Raw genomic sequence first — 22,705 nt, 5'->3', positions numbered from 1 at the left:
AAATTTGTCCGAATCTATAATAATAATAATAATAATAAGAATAAGGAACTTGAAAGGCAAGCACCACTAATAATTTCAGAGAAAAGTCATCCAAAGCTTATAACAGGCCATTCAATCTTCACATAAACCACAAGCTGTTTAACTTTATTTAAAATAACTGGTACCCGTTACATTTCCTTGGTACTAGTAAGTATGAAACAGACCTTCAAAAGTACTGGAAAAGAAAGTTAGTAGTACCTAAAACAATAGTTACTATAAAGTGGAACAATTATAACCGGCATTTCATTCAGTGGCAGTTTGTTATTTATGATCAAAACAGTCACTATTGGGAAACTAGTAGCAAAAACAACCTCGTGAATAGTTTCTAATGAAATGAAGAGATACCAGTCACTGCTGGATTGCTTAGCCGACTACTAATGCGTTAAAATAATAGAAGCTAGCTTTATAGCAATAAATGTCAAAACGGCTTGCCACACACAAACTGCCACTACCAATTTTCCGAATTCCTCCGACTTTCCCCATTTCCAGTTTGAGCCCTCATGTTCGCTTGCGGAGGCTGAATCGATTTCTCGGTGGGGATCCCGCACCGTCGAAGGCCCGTCCGGTTTCCATGTTGTTCGACCAAATGCGTTACAAAATAGCCTTCGGCGTTCTCCGTCGCGCGCTACCGTCGGCTCGTAACACTTTTATTTCGCGTTTGCCTGCTATGGAAGGTGTCGCAGCATAACAAAGGCCCCCCAAAAAAGTGGGATCGTCATCAGTCCCTCTGGACGGGAGCGCGTGTCGACCTCCTTCTTCGCGGCATGAGCTGTGGCTCGCAGAGAGAGGAGGAGCCGCAACCGGTGCGTCTCATATCGACTCCGCCAGATCATCTGAGGCTGCTCCGCTACAGCATGAAACAAAAAGGATGGCGCCTTCCACAGCCTGCTTCGTACTGATAAACCAGTACAGAGGAGTCGTCTAATGACTATTTATTTGATCGCCGTGGACCGAGCATTAAATGCGAGCGTTTGGATCTAGCTGTATGCTATCTAGCGCCAGGCGAATTGTGTTTTCGAGAGCGGTTTGTCGCCCCGTGTGGATTTGACGTCTGTGTTCTGCTGGATGTTTAGGAAAAATCAAGCGAAAGAGGTTGCCGTCATTGTCCTACAGGATGGAGCGCTTAACCGAACTGGAGAAGTGTAAGAAGTGAGTACTTTACTGGCGCTGTGCGTTTGTTTTGGCACACAGAACATGCCTAACGAGAACCTACATGCACTACAGATTTTAACCAGCTAGCCATCGAGCTACCTAGTTAGTCCTTTCGCTGCTAACTTGCTAACCCACCGTTTACAGTGACTCGTTTTTGTGGTTTCAGCGCGTAAATCACAAGTCAAGCCGTCAAATGATGTTTTTTAGAGAAAGGCGTATTGTGGATAACCAGTTGAGCCGAACAAGTAGCTTAGGATGCAAAAAAATGAAATAAACAACCACAGACGTCTCAAAAGATGACCAGCGACAGTTCACTTTGCAGCGTTAGCTAACGAGCAGAGGGAACTACTACAAGCAGGGGAGTCGTCAATAAATGGATATAATTTGAATTTAAATAAAACGTGATGTTCTTTTTATTACAAAAACGCAGTACGTCTAAAATAGTACTAGGCAATACTGTAAAATCAATGTATATCGCGTTATATGTTTTGGAAACACGAGTGAAAACCGATGCAGCGAGGCCTCCGCGCAGGCCTCAAATCCGCGAGGTAAATTTTTTTAGCTGCCCGCGTTTCAGGGTCAGAGGATCTGCGCGTTTGCCATTACGAACCGAGCAGTCGGCGCCGGAGCTACCGGTGACGAAGCGAAGGCCATACTGTTAGTGAAGCCGAGCGCTTGACGTTGTGTTGTTATTGTCATCCACGTCAATAACCGAGACTGTACACTGTAGACAAAATATTGCCATGTTGTGCAAACAAATGTCACCCACATGCGCGTGAGAGCTCATCTGCAGTGCTCAAGCGTTTTATTCGTACAATCTGCCAAACCATATCGACCTTAAATTTTTTATTTTAAGTTTTATTAGAATATCAACAGGATTTTACTATTGCACATAATTGACTAGATAATCCAGCTTTACCCATTTATGTCAATCACTAAGCGTGCCTTAATGATATTGTGCATCCAGGGCGAGCAGTTTACCTTTCGCGTTTGAGACAAAAGGCAGTTTGTCCTGCTGAGGCAGATAAGTGCTCTTCCCTCCACTTTTCTTCTGTATGTTGCTGTAAGCATAACAGAACTGCCTTTTGGAAAAGCACAGCAAATGTAAGACGTATTATTGTTGCTGTCGTTAGTCATATTATTAACAATATATTTTAAATAACAATAAAATGTTCCAAAACAAACGTTGAAATTAATGAATATATGCATAAGCCCAGTAAAATGCAAAAAGATGAACACAATGTAAACTGAATATTAGCTGAATATAATTTTATAAATGTCTAAACATACATTTTGACTGCTGGAAACATGGGACAAATACTAGGCCAAATATTGTATTGCTATTAGTCATTAGTAAAATTCATTTACATCACCAGGAAAATGAAGACTTTCCCTTTTAAAATGTTTAAGCCTATAAGCTTATTTCTTTTGTAGCCTCCATCATGCAAAATTATATAATTAGTTGCATCTGAAAGTCAGCATGAACATTTGTTATTTCCTAAATGCATAATACAGATCTTATTGTAAACAATTCATCCGAGGTTCCCTGCTTATTTTTTTTGTTTGTTTTAATTGTCTGTTGCAATATATTCAGACAAAATCACACTAACTGTTTCACGTCAGCTCTAATATCGTCCTCCTTGAACTGGGGTACATTTCCTAACTATGTTCATTCATTTCGTCGAACTCTATTGGTGACGGCAGAACTTGCAGCCATAGTTGTTTTTAGGAAACGCACCCCAGATCAAAACAAACTTGTGTCCTGTTTTTGTGACCCAGGTAAGAGCCGCTGGCCCAGACGGCAAAAACACAGTTACCCTGAAATCTATAAATTGAACCCTTTCAGTGGCGCATCTGTGAGGTTTCACAAAATTGTTACCTTTAAGGAATGGAAAAACCTGAAGTCTTTATTTACAGACAAATAATTACGAATACAGTGGACAAATATATTTGTATCATTGCCTGAATGCAGTTATGCTGTCTCTTCTACATAGGTGTGACACCGTATCAGAGAGCATACTACTCTGAGTTGGTTTGCCCCAGTGTTGCAGCTTCCTTCAAGCTGCTAAGCATCAGCTCTGCCTCAAAATGGATGCTCTGTTGAATCAAGAGCTCAGGTACTTTCTCAAGTGTGGCTATTGAGTGGAATATGGTGCAGTAGCATGTGCTTAAACTGCCAGTAGAATGTTAATTTAACTTTCACTTTTGGCTGTTGTTGGAACAGAGTTTTTGCGGTAGTGTTCTTCGTAACTCAAATTGCGGTATGAAACAGACCTTTTAACCTGTCTACTTTGTCATGGGCCAATATATCTTTAGCTCTTTATGTCAACGGACAGTATGCGAGAATGTTAAGCCATGTTTCCCTGCAATACTAATCCTGCTTCTCCAGTTCCGGGCTAAATTTGGTTTTGCACTATTGAGGGATTTTAGATAACCGAGTGCTTGCATACATTATATGTAGGCTTAAAAGATTTTAAATCCTTTTTGCATTTCACCTTGTACTCTCCCAGCTCAAAAGTTATTTTAAAACAAACTATGAGATACCACAGCTTTGTTATCACATTATAATTTGAGGAAAATTTGTATTCAGACCCGAATATTGCAGGCTAAGGTTTTAATCAAGAATCTGTGGTCAAAATAGACGGTTCTCTTCTTTTAAAATTCATGTTTATGCGCTGGACTCACCTAAACTTGGATAAATGCAAATTTAACATTTGCCTTTTATGCAGTGTTCAGTATTTGAGCCTCTTTATAAAATGTTATTTCACATGCTTGATATTTGAGTTACTAGTGAGAGTCATTAGGGATATCATTGTTGCATTAAATGTTTAAAGTGGGTCACATATCAAAATTCTATTATATGCTTGAATCTTGATGGTGCCATGATTAAAAAAAAATATTAAATAGGGTCATGGTAGATTAAAATATTGCTTATCTGACAGATATGAATGGCATGAGAATCCCCTCCCATTACTACTACTACTACTACTATCATTGTATGGTGAAGGTCAGATGGAGAAAATGATTCTCAGAGGAACATGTAACCTAGTTGTTGCTTGGTAGCTTCATTTAGGTTTTATGAGAACTAGAAAACAGTCTGCTTATTTGTTGTCGAAACTGTCAGTTGTTACTTTTCAAAAATAGGAAGTGATGAGAATGAACTAGGGCTACATTGTGTTTCATAGACTTTTTTTTTTTTTTTTTTTAACTAGGCTATTAGTCATTGGCTTTTGGATGAAAGAGTGGTGTTATTTTCACAGCAGGTTTTTAATTTTCCTTTTATAATGATATTTTAAATTGACTTGACTAATGTTCTCCTTTTTTTCTTTTCTGCTGTTCCTTTATGAAAACAGGGAAGATGTGAAAGATTGTTCGGTAGGTGTATGTTATTTTTCAAGGATTTTGTTTGTTAAATGTACATAAAATAAAACATGTTATGTACGCATGCATAAAAAGCTCATTTAAGTATTTTTGTATTTCACTAGATCAAGGTTGAAAACCTCCCGACGCAAGTCATATTCAAAGGCCTTGCACCCAGGGTTGTATTGACAAACCATCTCCTGCCTAAAGGAACTAAGGCGAAGGTAAACCTTGAAGAACAGGGTCGACAAAAGGTCTCCTTCAGCTTCGCACAGACAAAGAAACCACGTCAAAATGTATTTCTAGCCCCACCAAGTCCGGAGAAATCTGCAAGTGAACATTGTTCTGCACTGCAAGCTGGACCTCTACCTACTCCAGATCTAGCAGGACAGAGTGATGAATCTAAAAATGTGGATCCAAATACTCCAGCAGTTGGGGAGACCCAGGCAGCACCCGCCCCAGTATCCTTCCCTCTCAAATCCAAACCTGTTCTTGGAAAGTTGCATTTTAAGAAACAGATTCTCAGCATTACTGTTGTTGAGGATAACTCCATTGTCAGCACCGCCTCAGCAGAGATTTCAGAGCCAGCAGTCCAATCTGAGTCAGACAAAATTAGATCTTCAGCCAAGGTTGAAACTGAAACCTCATTGCAACAGTCTCACAATAATTCTATCGTTGATAGTTCCTCTGAAAAAGTTATCAAAGAGGAAAACCCTCAGGAGAAAGTAGACTCATGCCTTAAAGGTCCTGTTTCTTCCCATATTGGGAAGGGAGATAAGGATACTTCCATTATTTCTGAGCATGAGGAAAACAGAAAATCACAACCTCGATCGGATAGCACGGTTCCAGGTTCAGAATCTGATGGGGATTCAATCCGAACATCATCTAGTCAGAAGTCTAGTGACTGCAGAAATAAGATAAAATCTGAATGTCAGAGTAATGAAGCAAAAAGATCCTCTAATTCCAAGACTGAGGAGTCCGAAAAATCCAGGCATGACCGGAAAGAAGAGGAAAAGGGTTCTGTTCGTTCAAAATCTGAGCGTGACTCCAGGCACACATCGTCAAGATCTTCTCGATCTGACAGAGACAGAAGAAGGACCAAAAGTCGGTCACGGTCAAGATCTCGAGGCTGTCGAACTAGTTCTTATTCCAGGTCTGAAAGATCCAGGAGTGAGAGACAGTCAAGGTCGGATAGGTCACATTACCATGATTCTGAGCGGAGGTTTCATAGAAGTTCTCCTCATCGTGAAAGGAGAAGCTCACGTTCACGAACCGATGGCAGGTCTCGTGATAGCTCTGACTCAGAAGATGACCACAGGCGAACAAGGACTCGAGGTAGTGACTCGAGTCGATCCTCCACTTACTCTAGCTCGCAAAAAGACTCAAAATCATCCGCTCACTCCAGATCCCACAGAGACTCAAAACCCACAGATTGTTCTCGATCATCCGAGTCAGACAAAAGAACCCAGCATTCAAAGTCAGAGCGATCTCATTTAAAAGCTGGTGACTTTGAGTCCAATAGAAAGAGCTCTCCAGACGCTGAAGCATTTAACAGGAAATCCAGTGCCCACTCAAAATCTGAGATTAATGCTAAAACCTCAAATTCTAACCCAGCTACCTCATCCCGAACATCTGAGAAAAAGGTCCATAAAAATAGCTCTGACTCTGATGAGGAGCACAGAAAAAAACGTCATTCGCAAGGATCAGACAGGTCATCTGTGTCTGGCACTTTATCTTCCAAAAAAAACGAATCAACAGATCACAAGACTTTAAATAATGTTACTGGTACAGAGAGACAATCAAAAGACAGATCAAGTAATGACACAAAGCATTCACCGTTAGCCCCCAGCCCAGTTACTCCTCAGAAGGAATGCAGCAAAATTGATGACAACTCTACTCCACCTAAATCTAAATGTATTTCTCAACAGATGCATGAAGCTATGCACAAAGTTAATTTGTTTAAAACAAATCAAGAAACTGAGCAACAACCTCCAAACCAAGATCTTAGTAGTTTGGAAAAGTGCACAAATATTCCTGAGAATCACAAGACATCTGAAAAATTGAAGGAATCCACTTCCACCACAAGTAGAAGTCTTGAAGTTAGAAGTTCCTCTGATAAACCTGGAATGATAAATGAGGTTCCAATCCAAAGTAAAATGGTGGCTGAAGGACAGACTGACTCGTTTTCTGTAGACCACACTTGCAATCAGGATTCAGTAGGATCACTGGCAGACCCTCTTTCTGTGAAAGAATTACCACCTGAAGGATGCTTGAAATTAAACACTAAATTAGATGAGCCAACGCACATCACACAGAGTGCTCAACTCTGTGAAAAAGATTCTGAGCAGCATTATTTGAATCCTGAACAACACAGTAGTGGGTTTTTGAAAAAGGATGGTAGTGCTAAAAAATCCAGATGGGACATTGTTGGTCAAGCCACTTTAGAAAATCTAAGCCCTACGAAAATAATGAATCCAGATGTGAAAAGGGTAATTTCGGTAAAAAGAATAGAGTTGAACAATGATACTACCACTGACGAATCTTGCACACAGAAACAGGACTCTGTAGTACCATCTGAAAAATTTGTAGAAGAACAAATAAGAGACACAACCTCAGCTGAATCTCATCCGAAAGTAAGTTCTCATATGTCTGACCTTGAAAACCAACATACTCATGGTGAACTTCGAAAACAGATCGTTGAAGATCCTCAATCAACAAGTGCCCCTGTTGTTAGTGATCTTCCCCTTAATTGCAGTTCTGGCAGTAAAGAGAAAATCAATGTAGTCAAACTGAAGCCTGAAACTCAAGACCCTGATTCCTTAAACCACGATGGCAAATGCCACAGTGAGGACAGTGAGAGTGAAGAATCAGACTCTGATTCAGATGATGGGCGCGTTTCCTTAAAGCGGTTGCATTCTGTGGTGGTTGTGCCAAAAAACTCAACCATTGCTCTTGAGATAAATGACTTGACTGAACCGTCTCCCGGGTCCTCAGTGCTTTCTGGACAGCAACAGACTGATATGCATGAAAGCATCAATAGGGAATTTGCTTGTGGCTTTAACAGTCAGTCAAAGCTAGAGGAGTCCTCGTCACTTCTTAAAGCCAGTGCACAAGCTGCAATGCTAAATCCAGATATTCAACGTGTCTCCTACCAATCGCAGAGCAACATGGTTGACAGCACCAGCCATTCAGAGGCTACTAGTGCTCATGTGGACAAGAAATGGAGTGCACAAGAAAGACCAAATAGTGTCCAGATAAGCCAAGCATCACTTCAGAGTTTTGAAAAGACTCTACGACCTGAATCGGATCACCATCAAAACCACGATAGACCAGATAGCTGGAATGGAAGGAAAGGAGGAAAGCAGCACTATGGTGAATCCACTGACTTCAACAGTGGGAAGGGTTATAGCTTAACCTGGGACTTTAACCAGTCAGAACAGCCCAGCAGCACATTTCAGCAACCGGACAGCAGTCATGGCACTGAAAACCCACCTCAACCAGGAATTGCTCTCTTTAATAGCAGTCACAGACAAGGTCCATGGCCTGCCATCTCTAAAACCAACAGACCAGTTAACGCGCATGTGCCTTTTCAGTATCATGATACGGTCAATCAGATCCATCCAGACTCTTTGACCAATGATCACGATGACGACAGGGTAGTAGGGATCAAACAAGGATCTATCCTGTCTGCTGATCTTCCAGGATCATCCCCATTTGTTCAAGCCCATGAGATAAGCAGCAACTGCAGCTTCACCACGGAAAGTCAGAACATCTCGGAAGCCCCTAGAGAAGACAACCAAAAGCCTCATCGAGGAAGGGGTCCACCTAAGAAGAGACGTCAAGAGTTTGAATCTGAATCGGATAATGAGGCTGAGGCTGGTCTGAGCAGTAAAAGGGAGTGTTTGGATGAGAGCTTGAGGGTTCTGAAAGATGGTAAGGAATCTTTCCACCAAATTCAAGAGGTGGAGCGCCCATTGCTCAGTCTGAAAGACTTTGTGGATCCAGCTGTTTGGAGGGAAAAGGCAAAGCAGAAAAAAATGCCACCATACTTTGACCTCATCGAAGAAAATTTATATCTGACAGAACGGCAAGTATTTATATATTTTTTTCCTTTTAATTTTTTATTGTGCCTGGTTCCACTGGTTGAATTAAATGTTCAGTTGTTCATTTAATTTGATCTTTTATAAAACTCATAAAATCTGTTCTTTGTCCTTACAGAAAGAAGAATAAGTCTCATCGAGACATCAAGCGTATGCAGTGTGAGTGTGCTATCCTCTCAAGGGAAGAGCGCGCCCGAGGAATGATGGCTTGTGGGGAGGATTGCCTCAATCGCTTGCTGATGATTGAGTGGTAAGTCTCACTACTACATCAGGTGTGCTTTGTTGTAGAGAGTATATGTAGTGAGAGACTGTTATTAATACATCGTATTTATGTAGGGCTGCACAACAAATCGCAGGGATATGTGCAATTGACATCTGGCAAAAACTGCGATTGTTATGTGAATCTTGCCAGTGAAGCACAGTTCTGCGATCAGTAGTAAATCTCCATCAAAAGCCCAGAGGGCGCTCTTGTGCGGACTGACGTTATGAAATGAGTTTGGAGTTAAAAAGTCATTAAATATGATTATTTCTAGTGCTTTCAGATAGAGCAGCATTCACTACACCGAGCTGTAGTTCTTTGAAAAGCTACTCAAACAACTGTCTGAGAGCACAAGATTTACTACTGATTACAGATATGGCTTTACAGACAATATATGCATAACAATCGTGTTCAATTAATCGTCCAGCCCTATTATTATATAACTTGCTGATTTTATATTACTGGCAGGTTGTAGTTATTTGCTGTAAGAACGTTGTCGGCAATTATATTTCTCTTTTTCCTACTCTTTCAAGCTCTTCTCGGTGTCTGAATGGAGCATACTGCTCCAACAGGCGCTTTCAAATGAAGCAGCATGCAGACTTTGAGGTAATTTTGACTGAGAGCAAAGGCTGGGGCTTACGAGCAGCCAAAGACCTACAGCCGTAAGTACTGTTTGCTTCATCTAACAAGTGCTTATTAGATATGTTCTTTATGTCTTGCGTTAAGCTACCTCTTATGTCTCTTGCAGGAACACCTTTGTTTTAGAGTACTGTGGAGAAGTTTTGGATCATCGGGAATTTAAGGCACGGGTGAAGGAATATGCACGAAACAAGAACATTCACTATTATTTCATGGCTTTGAAGAATAATGAGGTGAGACTGTGGAATTACTGTGAAAATAAGAATTTTGTGTTGATAAAGTGTTTCTGGCTTTCATGAGTTAAGACAGAACCTTTGTCTGTATTTTGTCTGCAGATTATTGATGCGACTTTGAAAGGAAACTGTTCCCGTTTCATGAATCACAGCTGTGAACCCAATTGTGAAACTCAAAAAGTAAGGGCATTTGATTTTCAGTGTGGTCTCAGATTTTTGTACCCCCACACAAACGCTGCTCCTCCTCATTATTAGAAGAGCTAGTTCTGAATTGCTGTACAGTATATCTACATCGTTCTTCCAGTTCCAGTATGTTGTTCATAAAGGATGAGAAGCAGGATGTCAATAGAAAATGTAAATGAAATTGTAGTGTGATTTTACTATCAATGAGAGCAAGATCAAAATGGCAAACTCTTTGGTCTAGCAACCACACAATAAGTTATTGAGGTCAACTACTTATTCACATCTTCATGCATTAGTTTATGTAGGAATAGGTGCTTCTTTCAGGAATTTAGAGCCTTTGATTTCCATGTAAAATTTTTGTTTTGCATTTCTAATCCATCACACCCTTTGCAGTGGACCGTAAATGGCCAGCTCCGAGTTGGCTTCTTCACCACAAAAGCTGTGACGGCTGGAACAGAACTCACTTTTGATTATCAGTTCCAAAGATACGGGTAAAAGATCCAGTCATTTCCTTTTCATGTATAGTTGAGTTTTTCTTGAAATGAAACTCAACAAACGCTTTACACAATATCATATCTTGCTTCTTTTGTCCACCAGTAAAGAGGCCCAGAAGTGTTTCTGTGGAGCTCCTAGCTGCCGAGGTTTAATCGGTGGAGAGAATCGGGTTAGCGTCCGAGCAGCAGGTGGTAAGAAACAGAGGGACCGCTCACGGAAGAAAGACACTGACAGTGCACTTACCACGGTGAGCAAGAGGACTCAATTATCGTGTCGCATCCAGCTATTGGAAATGACAAGAGAAAGGCAGAATAAACCCATGCAGTGATGGGAAGTGTTTTATGTGTCAAGTCTATGACTCTGATATCATGTTTCAGTGATTAAATTTAGCCAACATTTGCAGTGGAACAATTGTGTGTTAACGCTAGGCACAAATAACACATGGCCTGCCAGATTTTCCAACTGTTGTAGCAAAGTGTTATCTTAAACCAGCAGTACCAAAGCAACGATCTGGGTCAGCTTTGTTCTTGCTTGCATGTTAATTGCTCTGAGACTTTCAGGGCTGGTTCCAGTCTACAAATAACACTGCTAATATATTCTGCATGCATTCAAGCTAATTGCATTTTGAGGTTTTTATGGCTTGTTTGAACTAGCAGTCTTCATCTCTGGCGCAGAACTGCACTAAGAAAGCAAACAAAATGGGGAAAACATCCCCCTGATACATAAAATTGACTGATTTGAAATTGGAAGTGAGCTTTTGCAATGTTCACAGTTTGATCAAGATCACAGAAAGATTTCTCCTGGGTTGCGGCTGCTGTCTAACTGGTTGAAATTGTTTTGCAGTTGGATGAAGAGCTGGAGGCTCTGCAGGAGAATGGAGAAGGCTTGTGCGGAGAGAAAGATGTGATCTCGCTCTGCAGGCTCATGGTGCGAGTGGAGACAATGGAGCAGCGACTCACCTGCCTTAAACTCATTCAGGTATACAGCAAAACCATCACATTTAGATGTTTGATTTATTGCACAGTATAGTTTTGCATTGAGCATTTTAAATGACTGATTGATCTTACTGAATTTTTTGCATGCCTTTGCAGAATACCCAGAATCCCTTGTGCCTGAAGCAGTTTTTGGATCACCACGGCCTCTCGCTGCTGTGGATATTTATGGTTGAGCTTTCTGAGGCTAAAAGCAACTCTGTAAACAACATTAAACTACAGCTGGAGGTATGAGTTCAGAACATGCACATTTAGGGAGAGGATTTAAGAGCAGATCCCCAAGCAAATTAGTGGGCTGCTAGTTATATGCTAGTTATTAGTTATTATTTCTGCCATTTTCCTCAAGCAAAATCCAGAACTTCATAATGGTCTGATATTTTAGTAAATGTAGCTTAATTGTGGTAAGGCTGTATGTAGTTTTGAGCTACAATTTAGGGTGCTGTCTCCTAAAGCTATATGTTTTGTTTTGGTATTTTGGCACATTCTTAGATAATGAAGGCTCTGGCAGTGCTTCCCATCTCTACGAAGAACATGCTGGAGGAGAGCCGAGTGCTGCAGTTTATCCAGCGCTGGGCCCAAAGCCGGCCACTCGGCCAACCGGCAGAACAGGACGGCTACTCCAGTGAGAGCACCTCACGTGCCCAAACGCCCCTCAACACCCCTGATGGTCCACCAGCCAAGCTGGCTGCTGAGCTGGATGGGGACACTCCCAAGCGAGCAGTCTACCGTAGGTTGAAGATCATCAGTGAAAACAGTCTGGACAGTGCCATGTCCGATGCTAGTAAAGCTTCAGATGGGAAAGAAGAGGAGGATGAAGAAGAGGAAGAGATGGAGGATGAGCCTTCGCAGTTGGAAGCCATAATTGAAAGGGAGGTAAAAGTAGAAAACAGTGAAACTCCTTCTGAGAGTCAAGCTGAGCTTGAGCCCGAATTGAAACAGGAGCCTCGTGAAACAGAAGAAGTCACACATATAACGCCAGAGGCCACTGGCACTGAGAGGGAGACCCTTGAGACGCAAGACGCTGAAGAAAAACCCATTGTTAAGCTTGAAGAACAACTAGAGGATGAGAAGATTGTGGAAGAGACCAAGAGCGAGGAGCCATCGGAGTCCCAGACGGAGCCCGCAGCTGTTGAAGATACCCCTACAGTCACGGACGCCACATCTGCAGTGGACATTAGTGATGATGTAGTTGCTGAAATGGAAACTCCCATGACTGAGACACAGGTGGAAAACGCATCTTCTGAACAGTCCAGCTCCGAAGGGAATGAAAGTTGCAACACTGCAGAAATCACACCCACGCAACCGTCGGAAACTATAATTGAGAGCGTATCCTCTGAAACTACAGCTGTTGTCATAGAGAGCGCACCTACAGATTCTCCATCTGCCTCTGTGGAAAACACTCCATCCGAGTCTGCTGCTGTTTCTACTGAAAACGCATCAGAGGCTGCCGTAGCTACCGGTTCTGCTGATGCCTCGGCCCTGGCTATTGTGACTGTTCCAGCAGAGGGCGCTGCAGTGGGGACTCCCTCTCAAGATGAAGAGGAAGGCGTTTCTGATGTCGAGAGTGAGCGCAGTCAGGAGCCACAAGTTCGGGCTTCTGATATCAGTGACATGGCCGCCCGGCTGCTGGACAGTTGGAAAGACTTAAAGGCAAGCCTAAGATTTGTTAAAAGTAGGGATGATAATTTATGGTTTACCCTGATTTTTTTTTTGTATTACTCTAATATGCAAGTACAGGCTCTAATATGGGACTCATCATTTGTGACCATGGACCACAGAACCATTCATAAGAGTCATGTTTTTGAAATTGAGATTAATACATAATCTGAAAGCTGAATAAATAAGATTTCTATTGACGTGGGCTTTTTTAGGATATGACAGTATTATTTGGCTGAGAGACAACTATTTAAAAATCTGGAATCTAAGGAAAAACCAAAATACTGTGAAAATCACCATTTAAATTCCAAATTAAATCCAAATATGCATTAAGAATTTAATTAGTAATCGAAAATTAAGTTTGATGTATTTGAGATAGGAAACTTACTAAATATCTTCATGGAACATGATCTTTGCTTAATATCCTGATGTTTTTAACCATAAAAGAAAAATCACAAATTCTTACCCATACAATGTATTGTTGACTACAAATATACTTGTGCTACTTTTTGTTGTCCAGGGTCACGTTTGAGATGGTGTGTTTAATCCAGGGTCGATACAAAGCCCAAAAATATACTTAACGTTTTTAAGTTTTTTTTGTATGTTAGGGCACATAATAACCAGAATATAATTTAGATTTATTAACTGTGCTAAATCTATCACTATAGCAGCAATATACTTAATTGTGTACTTGATCATGTTGAATTGCAGATAAACAAGGTGTTTGTTTTCCCTCTCAGGAGGTTTACAGGATACCAAAGAAGAGCCAGGTTGAAAAAGAGTCAAGTGGTATGTCTAGAATGAATCATACTTCAAACGTTTAATTTGAACCACTTCATACTTTTTTTTTTTTTTAAATAACTAATAATCCACCCCCCCGAAACAGACCGCAGTCGTGATCGAGAAGCCCTTATGACCCCTCGCACACCTTCAAGCAGTCGAGAGAGAGAGCGAGAAAGAGAGAAGGAGCGTGATCGGGATCGAGACCGGGATAGAGACTGGGAGCGTGAACGGGACTGGGACCGTGAGAGGGAGCGGGAGAGGGATGGAGAGAGATCGTCTCTTCGCAGCGCAGATAGAAAACGACGGCGAGGTTCTACCTCCCCTCTACCACCTTCTGCCTATGAGAGGGGCCGCAGAAATGACGACCGGTAAGATTTAAGATCAATATTTCTATTTTTTTTTTTACATTCATTGTGATAGTAAAAACTTAGAGGAGACTGGAAGTGAAGTGGGAGAGAGAAAGGACCTCTCTTTTAATCACTCTTTTTGTTCTTAAATCATACAAACTTAAAACTAGAGTGTTTGGGACAGCATGAACCAATTTTCATTCATAGGTGACCTGCGCTGGCAAAATAAGCCACAATGATTCGGTTCTGAAGGTTTCGAAGCAAAATCACTAAACAACATTGTATTCTTTCCCCTTCCTTCCTTAATAAATTTAATTATAAAATAATGCATTTTTGTGACCTGAAAACCTGAAATTTTACTTTTACATAAAGATTTCCATTTCCAATGTGTGGTTACTGACACCTTCATCGTCATGCTTTATTTCTGTAGTTACGAGCAGTCCAGCAGCAAGAAGAAACTCCACACTAAAGAGTCTCGTAACAAGCTGTCTACTGAGGAACGACGAAAGCTCTTCGAGCAGGAAGTGGCTCAGCGGGAGGCCCAGAAACAACAACAGCAGCAGCAACAACAACAACAACAGCAGCAGCAACAACAGCAGCAGCAGCAATTACAGACTCTTGCATTTAACCCACTGGCCTACGCCTCCAGTCCAAACTTCATGACCTATCCGCCTGGATACCCTATTCAAACCTACGTGGATCCCACCAATCCCAATGCAGGAAAAGTGCTTTTGCCAACACCTGCTGTAGAGCCTCTCTGCGTCACGCCAGCTCCTGGCACATTCGAACAAACACCCACTCAGCCTATCATATCAGATCTCAACCTAGCTTCACCCTCTTCCACCACCACCCAGGCCGGACCTGCCTCCAGCTTGGCACATATCCCTGCCTCTCTGGAGCTTTCCTCTGGCACACAGACTCAGCAGTTTGTCCAGCCTGCTGTGCCAGCACAGGACCCGAACGTGGCCGTCCTGTCGGTGCCTGCGCAAACAGCCAGCCCGCAGGTCCAGGGTCAGCAGGGTTACACCACTCTCTGGGACCCCAACACGCAGCAGACGGTCACGGTGCAGACGCAGCCAACCCAGCAGTACTCCGCCACGGCACAGCCTCAGACTGCCATCTACTATCAGGGCCAGCCCTGCCAGACCATCTATAGCATTCCTGCCGGCTACCCACAAACCAACACTCCTGTCATACAGGTTGGACACCAATACTTTCCTTTCAGTCCTCATTCTCACATAGTGGTCAGCTGAGTTACAGTTTTTGAATGTAGTTAATGTAGGGAGCAGAGTGGTATATGTAAATCCAAAATATGATGCAAATGAGACCCTTGCAACAACAAAACAATAATAAAATAAAATAAAAACATTGGTATATTATCTGTACCATTTTATTGGTTATGTATTGTTAATATCCCCTATTTACAGTTAAAAATACTTAAGCAAATCTCACTGCGGCTATCCATTTTTATAATTTTTTTGAAGCCTGTATTCATTTGTATATCATTTAAAGTGATTTATTTTGTTTTCTTTTTTTGGCAAGAATGTTAATACGAGCCAACAAACAGCCATAATATGAAAATAATCAGTTTATCATTGTTAGCCAGTCTGTTTGCATTTGAAATGTAAACATTTTCTACCACAGTGCGATGCGGAACCGCAGTGTGTTTCCATCAAAGAAAACACAGTTGGGAAAAACTAGTTCTGCAAAAGTCCATCTGTTTTCTAAAAGTCAAAAAGTCCCCCCTTCTCCAATCATTTAGTCTTCTTAAACCCTGCCTTTTCATATAATTGACTCTAATTTAGTCTTAATTTCCAAGTTCACGTCTCAAAATCCAATCAAACCAATGGATAAAATGGAGTTCCCATTCTACATGCTTTTTTTTTTTGTCCACTTTACTCGCATAAGCATCTGAAAATGGAAGAAAAAGTTTTCACAAAGCTCACAAATGGGACTAGTGCTGTGAGATACGAATGTAACTGACCATCAGCAGCATCTTCACCCAATGAATGAGCACCTCATACTAATGTAGTATGATAATGGCTGCTAATCATTTGGCTTGTATTTGTGTGCAGACATACACCGAGCCAGCTGCAGGTTACCTGCACGGGCAGCAGGTGTACACGGGTCATCAGCAGGGGGTGGTTGTGCAGCAGGGAGGCACGGTCACCACCATTGTCACCTCTCAGACAGTTCAGCAGGTGTGTAACCCGGGCCTTTCACCAGCTGAGGGTGCTGTTACTCTCTCTCAACATTTTTCTTCAAAGCGTTCCTTCTGCTTAGCAATTGTCCGTAAAGAAACGCTGAAACGACTTAAAATGTTTAAATAATTGAATAGATTATACATACACCTATCAATTAGTTAATTCATTTATTTAAAATGTTTAAGTTTGATGCACATAGATCTAATGCGGCAACTATGTTATTAAATGGCGTACTTTAATGCTCACATGGCTTGCACTGTAGTATCAGGTTCTTGCTAGACTGCTTGTAAAGTATTTTATAGACAACAGGGTTCCAGTAACCCTAAACATGCTGACTAACCTCTCCTGAACTGTGATTCACCACAGGAAATGATCGTACCCAACAGCATCATTGATCTGCCGCCCCCTTCTCCTCCCAAACCTAAAACCATTATCCTGCCTCCCAGTTGGAAAGTGGCGCGAGACCCGGAGGGCAGAATCTATTACTACCACATCATCACCAGGTATGAATAGTCTTTATTAAACAAGCAGTCTGCCTTTCATTAAAACAGAAGGGGGGTGGCTGGAATTAAACCTTATTTTAATCAATTAAGCTCGATGACATCAGCATGGATTGATCTGATGAGTTAAGATATTGCATCCAGACCACGTCTGCCTTTGTCTTATTGTAATGGCTTCACTATGAGTACATGATGAAATGCAATTTTTTTTTTCAGGCAAACACAGTGGGATCCTCCCAGCTGGGATGGGACTACAGAGGAAGCCAGTGTGGAACACGAGGCTGAGATGGACCTCGGGACGCCCACGTACGATGAAAATCCTTCAAAGGTATTTAAACAGTTCCTCATGCCTAACGGAAAATCATAGGATTTTCATCAACCTTAACTTTCAAGTACTATAGAAGTCTTTCTTAAATAAAACGCAGCTTTAACCCTGGTCCACCCAGACCGTTTATTAAAATCAAAGAAATAACGGGTAATTCAGAAATTGTCAGAGATTAGGGCACCACCTTAAGCATGTCAGTAACCCTAAAACCTGCCCGCAATTACATTTTGGAACATTTGTTATTCATTTTGCAAGAAAGGAAGTTAAAAGGACAGTTTACCCAAAAATTATGTCATTAATTGCTCAAAGACCATCGAATTGCTGTAAGACCTTCTTTTATCTTCGGAAAAACAAGTGAGGATATTTTTGATGAAATCCAAGAGATTTTTGTCCCTCCATAAGGAGCTAGGGAACTACCATGTTCAAAGCCCAGGAAGGTAGTAAGAACAATGTTAAAATTAGTCCATATGAAATCAGTTCACACCTGTTTTGTTTGGCTCAATTTGAATCCGACTTGGGTCCTTTGGTGTACATCCTATGGGCATGTGTGAATACAGCAATCCCACTCTGGTGTGGACCAAACAACAGCTGAAGAGGTGGTCTCGGTCCGCTTCCAAACAAACTCTGGGAACTTGCAAAAAGGGCAGTGTGAAAGCAAACCACATGAAACCAAAACTAAATAAAAATCCACATTGTATTTGATCCAGACCATTTTTTTTTTTTTAAAGAATGCTTTTTGTGTTCAAAGAAAATAAAAACTAATGACTTTATTCAACAAATCTGATGCAGCATCTGTTGCATCTCTCGCATGCATGTTAAAGACTGACATAAAAGAGAAGAAATTATTAAATAATGTAGTTATTTGGGTTTTTTTGCACAGAAAAGAATTCTAATATAATGGTTGGGACCTAGTTGCGTTTCTGTCAGTGCACGGTCAGAAATCCCAAACATCTTGATTTGTGTTCCAAATATGAATGAAGGTGTTAAGGGGTTGGAATGACATGAGGGAAATAAATGACATAATTTTCATTTTTGTATTTTTTTTCACTATCCCTTTAGGAACAGAGCTCATTTAAATATATCTTTAAAGGTACGGTAATTAAAAAGGTCACGCTAAATGTTTTTAAGTAAATATGATATCACTCCTTTCCCCTCTGAAGTTCACAATGTTAAATAATACTGTGTTGAATGAATGCTGTTCTTCATTTAAAATAGGTTTAATATGTATGCTATTCATATTTAAAACAAACTGTCAGTTGTAAGAAACAGACATAAATTGGGCAATTTTTTTAGGGGGATGTGTAGGATAGCTTTTTAGGTTTTCCTATTTGCTTTCACATTACAAACCCAGCTGTATTTACATTTATTACCTTACCAAGACGGATATTTTGACCAAGACATGCATTTAACCATTCTTGCGTGCAGCAAAATTACCGCAAGGCACAAGTAACCTTTGCAGCTTATGAACATACACACATGTGAGCGTTTGAAGCGGCCTTTCAGACAGTGTTGGTACCATATTAAGCACCAAATGCTTTTGATTGATTTAGGATTGAACAAGTATCAAAGCACCGGTGATCTTAACAATCCGCGCTCTGGAGTTGACTTCGGTACACACATGTAGGGCCTGAGACTGTCCCAGCCTCTCTGGGTAATTGAAGACGTTGTTCCAGCCATCTCCGATGGAATGGTTCACAGCTGGTGCTCATCCACATGGAGAAAAGCTATTTGGAGTTCAGAGGAAAACACTTTTCAAATTTGCCTCGGTGTTTAAAAGGCATCAGCTTTTAAGATGCATCACATGATGTAAATACATAAGCGGTCTGACCGGGCCAATCCAAACTGAAACATAAAGTGAAAAGCAAGTCACAATAAACATTGTTTTAAAGCCATGTCATTTCACAGGTCATAACCATCTCGATCTGTGTTCTTTGCCGTCCTCCCTCCCCCATCACCCACTCCGCGTTTCTTTCTTTCTTTCTTTCTCTGCCTCATTCTCTCTCTCAGGATTTTGCTGGTGTTTTCTCTGGCTCTCTTTGATGCTAATCAAACCCAGCTGTTGAAACTGTATTCATTTATATGTGGTTTCTCGTTTGGAAGTCGAACTGTGCAGAACCTCTTTTGTCTTTTCAACAACCGCCCTTTCGTTTTAGACTTCAAAATATCTTAACTTTTAAACTTTTAACAGATTTCGTTACCAAAGGGTTTTATTGTGTGTTGTCAGTATGTTAGCATTTCCTCTGATGCGCACTGGTTCAGCCTTTTGGGTCTCTTTCTGGGACCTTGCGACAACGAGTATTGACAGTCTTGGCATGGATTCAGTATAAAGTCTCATTCATGTCATGTTGGCTGCCTATGGGGACTCTGGGAGTTGCAGTGTTTAATGTTATTCGTTATAGAATTTAGACTCCCAAGTATGTTTTGGAGAAGAACGTTTAAACAGTGTCTAGATTATATACTCTTACATGAGTAATATGTCAAATAAACTGTCAGTATTCTCTGTGTGTAATTTCATGTGTTGTTTTTTTTCGACCTCTTCGCACAGTTCTCTACAAAGACCGCCGAGGCAGACACGTCCAGTGAGCTGGCCAAAAAAAGCAAAGAAGTCTTCCGCAAGGAGGTGACCTTTTAGATTCTCTCGGGTTTTTTACCGAATAATTATAGCGGTAGCTCATGTGTGTCCGACTCGTCTAACTTTTCAATTTCTCCTGCTTATCTTTTCAGATGTCACAGTTTATTGTGCAATGCCTTAATCCGTACCGCAAGCCAGACTGCAAGCTGGGCCGTATCAGTAACACGGAAGACTTCAAACATCTTGCTAGAAAGGTAACGTGTGTTCCTGCACGCTTTTCAAAAATAGACAATAAGCATTTTTAACCTATGGTATTATATAATCTTTTTGAATGCTCAGATATACGGATCGCACAGGTTTTTTTTCCTCCCCCTTGTGTTTTAAAACTATATAATTGGAGTGGAGACCAAATGAAATGGATTATTGAAAAGGAAATGTAGGATTGGGTCTTGGTTCTATTCACTTTGCATTATATGAATTAGGGTTCATTTAGTTGATTTTAAATTAGCCTTGCGGCCAGACTTACTAAAAATAATTGCACATTTGTTGCAAGTAGATCACAAACGTCTGATTAGCATCATCTGTTTATTTGCGCATACGTGTGTGTGTGTATACTGTGGTTATATTAAAAACTTTGGTTATTGAGTCTATAATATTGTAAATTTTTGTATAGTTATATTTTAGTATCATCCACGATACTGCATGCTGATGAAGTCACAGTCATCGTTTCATTTTAGTCGAGGGGGGAAGAGGGGCTCATCAACAAACATTTTCAATCTGTCATCACGAATGAAAATGACACCAATACGTATTGCTTTAAACTGTAGAAATCTGCATCTCCAAACCTTTGGTGTGTGTGTCTCTCTATCCGTTCACAGCTGACTCATGGGGTGATGAACAAGGAACTGAAGTCTTGCAAGAACCCAGAAGACCTCGAATGCAACGAGAACGTCAAACACAAGACCAAGGAGTACATCAAGAAGTACATGCAGAAGTTTGGCACCGTGTACCGGCCCAAGGAAGACACGGAGCTGGACTAACTAACCTGAAGCGAACCCAGGAACCTCCTGGCAGCTCTTTCCAACCGAACACCTCTGGCCTGAACAGTTTCGGTGCGCCACGACGGCGCAGCTCGAGTCCCGTCGTTTTGTTCCGCTGACCTTCTAACCATGTCCTAAATGCTGCTCTGGGAGGGGGGGGGTTCTCTGCCTGAGCTGTCCCGCACGGGGGACGGTTTTATGATGAGATAAACTGCTGCGGTATGAAGTGTGGAGGACGCAAACCAAGGGTGCTACACAGACTCTTTCCGAGATATTTTTAGTCTTCTCAACATTTAAGGCAAGTCTCATCACTTTAGGATCATCTTAAACTCTGTTCTAGATGGCGAGGGGAGAATAAGTGGACCATTAAAATCCTTTTCCCTTGCCACACCAATCCATTACTGTAATCGTTACCAAGGGCTTTCGTTAGCTTGCCTGCTCTGCTAAAGGTCCAATCCCTCACTGATAGTAGTCAAGAAAGACAGACGCTAAGATATCTATCTCAGATAATATACCCACAGAACTAGTCGTGTTGGACCCACTGGCCATGGGTCGCCCAGCTCAGCATTGTTTTTATGGATTTTAGACTTTCAAATAGAAGTGTGCAGATCTGTGATTTAACCCCATTTGCCCTCGTCCGATTTCTCCTCTTGACTGGGTGGAAGGTTATGTAGCAATGATATTTTATCACGGTCTTTCACTGTTTTTACATTGACGTTTTTTTATTCATGTCGCAAAGGCTAATGTGAAGCCCTCCAGGCAGTTTGTAGCTTTGTTTTTTTTGGGTTCTTTGTGGTCATCACGTAAAGGATCGATCAGGTTTACTCTCCCATAAGCTCTGGCCATTAATCAACTCACCCCACCTTATTAACCTGCATTAAATCTCTTTCCAAACATGTATTATATTGCTTTATATGTGAATATATTGAGAGTTAGTTTTTGAGACCATTAGCAGAGACTTTGTAAAAATGACTGTGGGGGGGGTCCACAACGTCTCGTGTAAATATGTCTAATTATGGCAGACTGATAAACCGGGATTGGGAGGATACGACTAGATCCGAGTCCTCCGTCCCGTCGGCGTGATTTTTGGTGTTCCTACATCAAGCAGAATTCCGCACTCTCCCACAGCTCCGTATGTCGGGTTGGGTTTTAAAGGTGGGGGTGTCATTTCTTTTTCCTTTTGCTTTCTCTGTGGAAAGACTTTGGATTTTTTTTTTTTTAATGTACAAATAGGAGTCTCGCCCCACTCCACTGTAAGTACTGTGCAAGCACATTGTCATACTGAGTGTAAAAACATTTTAAGATAAAATAAACTGTTTTCTAAAAATAAGTCTTGCTTGTCTTGTCGCCTTACGGCCGTGTTTTATATCCTGGATGACTGAGATTAAATGTGCCGGTGCTGAACACACAAAAATGGCACCTTTTGCTTCCACAGAGGCTTTTTCGTCATCTGATGTGGAGAATTAAGGTTGTCTGTGTTCAAAAAGTTAATAATAAGCTTATTAAAATAAAGGAAGTCACGACAAATGTGCATCACGATATGGAGAATCTACTGCTACTGCATATTTTAAAAAAATGGAGAACAGTTTTAGTTTAGTGAGAGTTTTAAAGATTTTTTTTTTTTGCTCATAATGGCTGTATTTATTGGAATAAAAAAAAGCTATATTGTTATTTTTTGTTGTTATTGTAATACTATTTTATAATGCATTAAAATAATTTATTCCTGTGATGCCCAGCTGAATTTTCATCAGCCATCACTTCAGACTTCAGTAATGTTACACGATTTACTGTATATTAAAATAGCATGGTATTAATGTTTTTCAAAG

General features: G+C 41.0%; 1 protein-coding gene across 1 annotated transcript; it reads left to right on the top strand.

The window, feature by feature from the left end:
• Nucleotides 1-75: 75 nt before the first annotated feature.
• Nucleotides 76-22,209, top strand: setd2 (SET domain containing 2, histone lysine methyltransferase). Its single transcript, XM_043260442.1, has 22 exons — nucleotides 76-1,188; nucleotides 3,186-3,308; nucleotides 4,545-4,566; nucleotides 4,677-8,638; nucleotides 8,770-8,901; nucleotides 9,444-9,572; nucleotides 9,659-9,782; nucleotides 9,885-9,962; nucleotides 10,359-10,456; nucleotides 10,563-10,707; nucleotides 11,304-11,438; nucleotides 11,552-11,680; nucleotides 11,942-13,102; nucleotides 13,849-13,897; nucleotides 13,995-14,259; nucleotides 14,669-15,437; nucleotides 16,314-16,439; nucleotides 16,809-16,945; nucleotides 17,159-17,270; nucleotides 19,813-19,887; nucleotides 19,992-20,093; nucleotides 20,718-22,209. The coding sequence occupies exons 2-22, from the start codon at nucleotides 3,280-3,282 to the stop codon at nucleotides 20,877-20,879; spliced, it is 7,941 nt and encodes a 2,646-aa protein (XP_043116377.1). The 5' UTR covers nucleotides 76-1,188; nucleotides 3,186-3,279; the 3' UTR covers nucleotides 20,880-22,209.
• The last annotated feature ends 496 nt before the right edge of the window (nucleotides 22,210-22,705 follow it).

This window comes from Puntigrus tetrazona, chromosome 16, assembly GCF_018831695.1.
Source record: "Puntigrus tetrazona isolate hp1 chromosome 16, ASM1883169v1, whole genome shotgun sequence".
In the NCBI taxonomy this organism is placed as follows: Eukaryota; Metazoa; Chordata; class Actinopteri; order Cypriniformes; family Cyprinidae; genus Puntigrus; species Puntigrus tetrazona.
The sequence above is the reverse complement of the archived record's forward strand: the minus strand, read 5'-3'. Positions and strand labels throughout refer to the sequence as shown.